The 9358-nt window shown below is 48.8% G+C and overlaps 1 protein-coding gene across 1 annotated transcript in view; it reads right to left on the reverse strand.

Moving 5' to 3' along the window:
- Positions 1–8588, reverse strand: part of ccdc152 (coiled-coil domain containing 152) — a 79225-nt gene extending 70637 nt beyond the window's left edge. Inside the window, exon 1 of the mRNA XM_078431049.1 lies at positions 8511–8588. Coding sequence (XP_078287175.1) covers positions 8511–8588 — 78 coding nt within the window. The remainder of the gene's footprint in view (positions 1–8510) is intronic.
- Positions 8589–9358: the final 770 nt, after the last annotated feature.

Below are 9358 nucleotides of genomic sequence, written 5' to 3' on the forward strand. Positions count from 1 at the left end.
GATACCAGAGGGTAATGGTTGACAACTATATGTCAGGTTGGAGGCCAGTGTCTAGTGGAGTACCCCAAGGATCTGTGTTGGGTCCACTGTTGTTTGTCATTTACATTAATGATCTGGATGATGGTGTGGCAAATTGGTTTAGTAAGTATGCAGATGATACTAAGATAGGTGGTGTAGTTAATAATGAAGTAGATTTTCAAAGTCTACAGAGAGACTTAGGCCTTTTGGAAGGGTGGGCTGAAAGATGGCAGATGGAGTTTAATGCTGATAAGTGTGAGGTGCTGCATTTCGGTAGGACAAATCAAAATAGGACGTACAGGGTAAATGGTAGGGAATTGAGGAATGCAGTGGTACAGAGGGATCTGGGAATAACTGTGCATTGTTCCCTGAAGGTGGAATCTCATGTGGATAGGGTGGTGAAGAAGGCGTTTGGTATGCTTGCCTTTATAAATCAGAGCATCGAATATAGAAGTTGGGATGTAATGTTGAAATTGTACAGAGCATTGGTGAGGCCGAATCTGGAGTATGGTGTGCAGTTCTGGTCGCCAAATTATAGGAAGGATGTCGACAAAATGGAGAGGGTACAGAGGAGATTTACTAGAATGTTGCCTGGGTTTCAGCACTTAAGCTACAGAGAGAGGTTGAACAGGTTGGGTCTTTATTCTTTGGAGCGTAGAAGGTTGAGGGGGGATTTGATAGAGGTTTTTTAAATTTTAAGAGGGACGGACAGAGTTGACGTGGGTAGGCTTTTCCCTTTGAGAGTGGGGAAGATTCCAACAAGGGGACATAACTTCAGAATTAAGGGACAAAAGTTTAGGGGTAACATGAGGGGTAACTTCTTTACTCAGAGGGTGGTGGCTGTGTGGAATGAGCTTCCGGTGGAAGTGGTGGAGGCAGGCTCGATTTTATTATTTAAGAGTAAATTGGATAGGTATATGGATGGGAGGGGATTGGAGGGTTATGGTCTGAGAGCAGGTAGATGAGACTAGGTCAGAGAAAGTGGTCGGCGTGGACTGGTAGGGCCGAACGGGCCTGTTTCCGTGCTGTAATTGTTATATGGTTATATGGTTATATGGGTATTGTGTGCAGATTGATGATTAAAAAGAAGAATTTAATCCATTTTAAAATAAGGCTGTAACATAGCAAAATGTGGAAAAATTGAAGGGGGTCTGAATACTTTCTGAATGCACTGTAAATGTTAGTTATGTAATGTAAATGTGGAATTCATTGCCACCGAAGGCTGTGGAGACCAAGTCAATTGATATTTTTAAGGCGGTGAATGACTTGGTGTCAGGGGTTATGGGGAGAAGGCAGGAGAATTGTGTTGAGAGGGATAGATCAGCCATGATTGAATTGTACAGTAGACTTGATGAGCCGAATGGCCTAATTCTGCTCCAAGAACTTATGAAGTTTTATGAAATGTTGTGTCCACCATTTCAGCGTTCACCACTCCATGATCTTGCAGACTCCACAATGAGTACATTCTTCATTGCACAATTGTGAGGACTCTTTCCTCTGTAATAGTAATTAATTTCTATAATGAACAAACTACTATGCTAAGACAAGGAAATTGCAGTCTACGATGCTTAGCATGTGCTTGCAATACGGCAGAAATGGCACACCATTTAAGCAGTTCAACTACGTATTGTCTGAGCTTTATATTCACTGTGCATTGTAATACATTGCTGCATGAATAGGGTGCTCCACTGAGGTTGCTAGATCGAGGTACGTTCCATTATTGTCAGTGGAGATGAGTTCATTGTTTACCACTCAACTCCTGAGCAGTGTGCATGATATATTCAAGTGATTACATGAAACTGATGCACAAATCTTTATTAATCCACAACAAAAAAGGTCTGTCCTGATTTTTTTCCCATTAACCTAGTCAATTTCTCATAATCCCATGCAGATATGTGGAGGCTAATCAACTAGCTGCTGGCATTTTTTCTCAGAACTCTGACATACTGAACTAAAATAAATGTACATAGACAGAGAAAGTGTGCATCGACATGACTCATTTATCAGAAACAATCTTCTACCAGTTCTTGACAAACGAACGGAAATTGATGTCAATTGCCCCTGCTGCTCATAAAGTATAATCAGGTTCTGGCTCAGACAGTTCATAATACATCTTTCTTAAATTAATGATTCTAATAAACTGTATGCCTGGAAATGACAGGGACCAGTGTGAGATTACGAAAAAGATCAGCAAAGGTAAAGGTCATGCCTGAGGATTGGTGAACCTCAAACTCTTCCTTACCCCCAGCAAAATACAAGTACAGAAACACACCGATCATCTGCTATCCAACCATTTGGAAATTACAATGGTCTGATTGGTTGCAAATGATAAGATAGCAATGCATATATGGAAAGTGAGCATATATAAGGCTACCACCGCCCGCCGCCGACCTCCGCCGCCTCCCCAGGGCCACTACCGCCAACCGCCGCCGCCTCCCCGGGGCCACTACCGCCAACCGCCGCCGCCTCCCCGGGGCCACTACCGCCAACCGCCGCCGCCTCCCCGGGGCCACTACCGCCAACCGACGCCGCCTCCCTGGGGCCGCTACCGCTGCTACCGCCGACCACCACCGTCTCCCCGGGGCCACGACCGCCAACCGACGCCGCCTCCCCGGGGCCACTACCGCCAACCGACGCCGCCTCCCCGGGGCCACTACCGCCAACCGACGCCGCCTCCCCGGGGCCGCTACCGCTGCTACCGCCGACCACCGCCGTCTCCCCGGGGTCGCTACCAACGCCCGCAGCCGACCTCCGCCGCCTCCCCGGGACCGCTGTCGCTGACCTCCGCCGACCACCGCCATCTCCCCGGGGCCGCTGCCGCAGCTACCGCCGACTTCCGCCGCCTCCCCGGGGCCGCTACCGCCGACCTCCAAGGCCTACCTGAGGCTACCACCGCTGCTGACCTCCACCGCCTCCCCGGGGCTACCACCGCCGCTACCGCTGACTTCGAAGGCCTACCTGAGGTTACCACCGCCGCCGCCGACCTCCACCGCCTCCCCGGGGCCTCTACCGCCGCTACCGCCGACTTCCACCACCTCCCCGGGACCTCTACCGCCGCCTTCCACCGCCTCCCCGGGGCCTCTACCGCTGCTACTGCCGACTTCCACCACCTCCCCGGGGCTACCACCACCGCTACCGCCGACCACCGCCTCCCCGGGGCTACCACCACCGCCGCCGCCGACCTCCACCCGCCTCCCCGGGGCTACCACCACCGCCGCTACCGCCGACCTCCACCCGCCTCCCCGGGGCTACCACCACCGCTACCGCCGACCACCGCCTCCCCGGGGCTACCACCACCGCCACCGCCGACCTCCACCTGCCTCCCCGGGGCTATCACCACCGCTGCTGACCTCCACCGCTGCCTCCCCGGGGCCGCTGCCGCCGACTTCCCAGAACTCTTTACCACCGCTGCTGACCTCCACCGCCTCCCCGGGGCTACCACCGCCGCTACCGCTGACTTCGAAGGCCTACCTGAGGTTACCACCGCCGCCGCCGACCTCCACCGCCTCCCCGGGGCCTCTACCGCCGCTACCGCCGACTTCCACCACCTCCCCGGGACCTCTACCGCCGCCTTCCACCGCCTCCCCGGGGCCTCTACCGCTGCTACTGCCGACTTCCACCACCTCCCCGGGGCTACCACCACCGCTACCGCCGACCACCGCCTCCCCGGGGCTACCACCACCGCCGCCGCCGACCTCCACCCGCCTCCCCGGGGCTACCACCACCGCCGCTACCGCCGACCTCCACCCGCCTCCCCGGGGCTACCACCACCGCTACCGCCGACCACCGCCTCCCCGGGGCTACCACCACCGCCACCGCCGACCTCCACCTGCCTCCCCGGGGCTATCACCACCGCTGCTGACCTCCACCGCTGCCTCCCCGGGGCCGCTGCCGCCGACTTCCCAGAACTCTTTACCACCGCTGCCACAGAGTTCCAAGGCCTCTTCACGGCGAGCACCAGACCTTAATCACCAACACTATCACTGATCTCACCAAATGGCTCTGCCTTCTAATGCCTCCAACCTTATCGTTCACAGCCCCACACGGCCCGATTTTACCTTCTCCCTAAAATCCACAAACAGAACTGTCCCGGCAGACCCATTGTTTGTGCCTGTCCATGTCTCACCGAACTTATTTCCACCTACCTCGACTCCATCCTATCCGCCCTGGTCAAATCCCTCCCCACCTACGTCCAACGTACATGCTCTCCGTCTGCTCAATAACTTCCAGTTTCCAGGTCCCCACTCCCTCATCTTTACCATGGATGTCCAGTCACTCTACACCTCCATCCCCCATAAGGATGGTCTTGAAGCCCTCCGTTTCTTCCTCGACCGTAGAACCAGCCAATCCCGATCTACTAACACTCTCCTCCGCCTAGCAGAGCTCAGCGACAACCTCTCCTTTGACTCCTCCCACTTCCTCCAAACCAGAGGCGTAGCTATGGGCACTCGCATGCCTGCCTCTTTGTCGGGTATGTTGAACAATCCCTGTTCCAGATGTGCACTGGCCCCATCCACGAACTCTACCTCCGATACATTGACGACTGTATTGGTGCTACCTCTTGTACCCATGCAGAACTCACTGACTTCATACATTTCACCACTAATTTCCATCCTGCTCTTAAATATACTTGGACCATCTCCAACATCTACCATTTCTGGATCTCACCATCTCCATCACAGGAGACAGACTAGTGACTGACATCTACTACAAACCCACTGACTCTCACAGCTATCTGGACTACACTTCTTCCCACCCTGTCACCTGCAAAAAGTCTATCCCCTACTCCCAATTCCTCTGTCTACACCGCATCTGCGCCCAGGATGAGGTGTTTCACACTAGGGCATCAGAGATGTCCTCATTCTTTAGGAAACGTGGCTTCCCCTCTTCCATTATAGATGAGGCTCTCATTCGGGCCTCCTCTATATCCTGCAGCTCTGCTCACTCCCCCTCCCCCCATTTGTAACAAGGACAGAATCCCCCTTGTCCTCACCTTCCACCCCATCAGCCAGCATATCCAACAAATTATCCTCCACCATTTCCATCACCTCCGGGATCCCATTACTGGCCACATCTTCCCATCCCCTCCCCTTTCTGCGTTCCCTCCGTAACTCCCTGGTCCACTCGTCCCTTCCTACCCAAACCACCCCCTCCCCAGGCACTTTCCCCTGCAACCGCTATATATGTTACAGGGTTGAACTCAATAGAAAAATAAATTGGCATCTTTAAATGGCTGCTTTTATTTTGTGTAATGACAGTGGAGAAATGTAGGGAGGTACTGTGTGTAAATGTTTCCATATATTGAATCAATCCTTATTTATAAGTTCATATGTTTATGAGTCAATAGGAGCAAAATTAGGCCATTTGGTCCTCCAACACCTGTCCCTTTACCTCCCCTCTCGACTCCATCCAAGGACCTAAACAGTCTTTCCAGGTGAGACAGAGGTTCACCTGCACCTCCTCCAACCTCAGCTTGCAGCCCAGGGATATGAACATTGACTTCTCTAACTTTAGATAGTTCCTCTATCCCTCTCTTCCCCCCCCCTCCCAGTTCTCCCACTGTCTTCCTGTCTCCACCTATATCTTTTCTTTGTCCCGCCCCCCGACATCAGTCTGAAGAAGGGTCTCGACCCGAAATGTCACTCACTCCTCTCCAGAGATGCTGCCTGACCTGCTGAGTTACTCCAGCATTTTATGATATCTTCGATTTGTACCAGCATCTGCAGTTTTTTTCCTACACAAAGGATCATTGTTAGCTGAGAGAAGGTAACAACAAAGCAAACAGCGATAAAATGTGGTTGGAGACAGTAAGACTGGTCAGAGAACTTGGAAGGGGGAGTGATAGAGAGGAAAAGCAATGGTTACTTGAAGTTAGAGAAGTCAATGCTCATACCGCTGGGGTGTAAGCTACCCAAGCGAAATAGGAGGTGCTGTTCCTCCAATTTGCGCTGGGCTTCACTCTAACAAGGGAGGAGGCCCAGGACAGAAAGGTCAGTGTGGGAATGGGAAAGGGAGTTAAAGTGTTTCGCAACCAGGAGATAAGGTAGGTTTAGTTGGACTGAGCGGAGGTGTTCAACGAAACAATCGCCAAGCCTGTGCTTGGTCTCGCCAATATATAGGAGTCCACAGCTGAAACAGCAGACAGTAAATATAAAATCTCGTCACAGCCAATGGATCGTGTTTGCATATGGTCTTCACCTTAAACAGCCCCTTAGGATTGAGGGTGACTTGCTTTCATTCCAGTTCCATAGCTTCTGAGCTGACTTATTCAGCTAATGAGTGCTTCACATAATATTACACAGATGACACAAGAGACTGCAGATGCTGGAATGTAGAGCAAAACCTAATGTGCTGGAGCAACTCAGTGAGTTAAGCAACATTTGTGAAGGGAATGGACAGATGACGTTTCGGGTCAGGTCCTTTCTTTAGAATGTTTATTTGCTCTTACACAGATGTGGCAGAAGGTACCTAAAGGGTGAGGCAGGTGGGTAGTTTGTAAGGAACAAGTGCTACTTCCATTGTTTCCTCTGGTCTTCTGATGGAGTCAAAAGCTTTAGTTGGGTCATGTGAAGAGTATCCTGACAGTCCTGGGAAAGGGGTTTGTCTACTTTCTTGAAAATGGTCAAGAAAATGTGCCATTTCTGACGTTGCTTCCTCTTCCCAACTGATGAAAATGGAATTATTGATTCAAGACTGAATATCATCATTGTTACCTTTTATAACCGCAATGATGATACTGCAGCATACCATCTACAGAATGCATTGTAGTCTTTACTTTTAGTATTTATTTAGAGATACAGCGCAGAAATAGGCCCTTCGGCCCATCGAGTCTGCACTGACCAGCGATCCCTGCACATGAATGAATGAATGAATGAATGAATGAATGAATGAATGAATGAATGAATGTTTATTGGCCAAGTATGTGCATATACAAGGAATGTGCCTTGGTGCTCCGCTCACACATGACAACACAAACATACAGTTAACAATTAAGAATAAAGCATAACCACATCAAAACAATAATGATACACCATTACGGTCTAAACATGTGGGTGAAAATAAACCAGAGCAAAAAAGAGACTACAGACTTTGGTTATTGAGCAGAAATATCACTCGTGGAAAAAAAGCTGTTTTAATGCCTGGCTGTGGCTGCTTTGACAGTCCGGAGTCGCCTTCCAGAGGGAAGTGCTTCAAAGAGTTTGTGGCCAGGGTGAGAGGGGTCAGAGATGATCTTGCCCGCTCGGTTCCTAGCCCTTGCAGTGTACAGTTCATCAATGGGGAGAAGGTTGCAGCCAACAACCTTCTCAGCTGTGCGAACGATCCGTTGCAGCCTCCGGATGTCGTGCTTGGTGGCTGAGCCAAACCAGACCATGATGGAGAAGGTGAAGACGGACTCAATGATAGCAGTATAGAATTGGACCATCATTGCCTGTGGCAGATTGTGTTTCCTCAGTTGCTGCGGGAAGTACATCCTCTGTTGGGCCTTTTTTACTGTGGAGTCGATGGTGGCCCCCCATTTAAGGTCCCTGGAGATGATGGTTCCAAGGAACTTGAATTACTCCACAGATGTGACTATGGTGTTGTTGATGGTGAGTGGGGGGAAGGGAAGGGGACATTAACACTATACCACGCTAACATCCCAAGAAAACATGAATAAAAAAAGATCACCTTTAAAATATATTTTTCAGAACTTATTGTACAAAATTAACCCAAGAGGTAGAATGTCTATAATAAAATGATAGAATAGAGATGGCTTGGATGGGGCACCGTGGTCAGCTTAGATGAGCTGGACCAAAGAGCTTGTATGATTATTATTTTGATGGCCTCCAATTCCAATTTACTCCACAATTAGAAATGGTCTCAATGCCTCAACCAAAATGCTCATAACTTAAAAAACGTCACTATTTAAAAAAATTCAATCTCTTTTTGGAGGCCAAAAAAAACACTCCCGCCCCTGCATACCCACACTCAGCTTTTCCACCTCCTAAGGCTTTGCTTTCATTCTATTCGGGTAGAATCTGGATACTTCTTGTGTTCGAGTGACGTTGACAGTGTCCTGAATAAAACAAACCCTTCCATTCAACAAAATCCTTCAGCCACCGTTAAGTGATCAGCAAATGTCCAGTTCGTCCTTCTCTCCTGAGATGCTGCCTGACCTGCTGAGTTACTCCAGCATTTTGTGAATAAATACCTTCAATCTGTACCAGCATCTGCGGTTATTTTCCTACAGCAAATGTCCAGTTGTGACTGCACAAAATTGGTCATTTTAATTTAAAAACAAAGTTTCACATTCCCACAAGATATTCCCAAGTTAATTCCCTAGCGTTTATCCATATCCAATTTGACTCATATTTTTCTACATGTTTTTAAAAGTAGTTTCAACTATGTTTGCACTTCTGGAAAAGTTACAACCTGAAGCCGCTGTTAATTCTGGCATACACCATGTTGCCGAACTGCTCATGTGCATCTTCTAACCATCCCAATTCGCATACCTGTTCCAAAAGTACAAAGTCTTCAACCAATTTGTCCAGATTTGCTGTGTGTGTTCCCTTCTTCATCATCTCCTCCATTTTCTTTTTGTTGCTAGTTTTTTTTAAACAAAATAGAATATTATTGCTCAGTCTTCCAAAAAATCTTGTTAGTTTGTTTCTGTTTCTTTTCATAATACATTGAAATCTGTTTCTGAATTTAAATAAATCCTGAATTTCAAAAAAGCTGTGTGTTGAGATATTTTTTCAGAATTTCTCCATATCCTAATTTCAATCCCATTATCCCAACCAAGCTCATCTCTAAACTCATGGAATTGGAGTCATGGCAAAGATGCATATAGTCAGCCCTCTACTATATTCCTGATAAACTCATGACTGTGCAGTCAAATACAAATGCAACTCAATTTGCAAGTTCGCAGACGACACCAGCACAGTATATGAAAAATGACAAACCTCGTTACCTGATGCCGCGACAACAACCACTCCCTAATGTCAGGAAGACAAAGAAGATTGTGATTGACTTGAGGAAGCAAGGCACCACCCACACCGAAGTAGAGGCAGCCGAAACCAAGAGAGAGAGAGAGAGAGACACACACACATACACACACAGACAAACAAAATGCTGGAGTAACTCAGCGGGACAGGCAGCATCTCTGGAGAAAAAAAATGGATGAAGAAGGGTCTCGACCCGAAACGTCACCCATTCCTTCTCTCCAGAGATGCTACCTGTCCTGCTGAGTTACTCCAGCATTTTGGGTCTATCATCAGTGTAAACCAACATCTGCAGTCCTTTCCTACACATATCTATCTATATACACTGATAGGCCAAAACATTATGACCACCTGCCTAA

This window comes from Rhinoraja longicauda, chromosome 3, assembly GCF_053455715.1.
Source record: "Rhinoraja longicauda isolate Sanriku21f chromosome 3, sRhiLon1.1, whole genome shotgun sequence".
NCBI classification, from domain to species: Eukaryota; Metazoa; Chordata; class Chondrichthyes; order Rajiformes; family Arhynchobatidae; genus Rhinoraja; species Rhinoraja longicauda.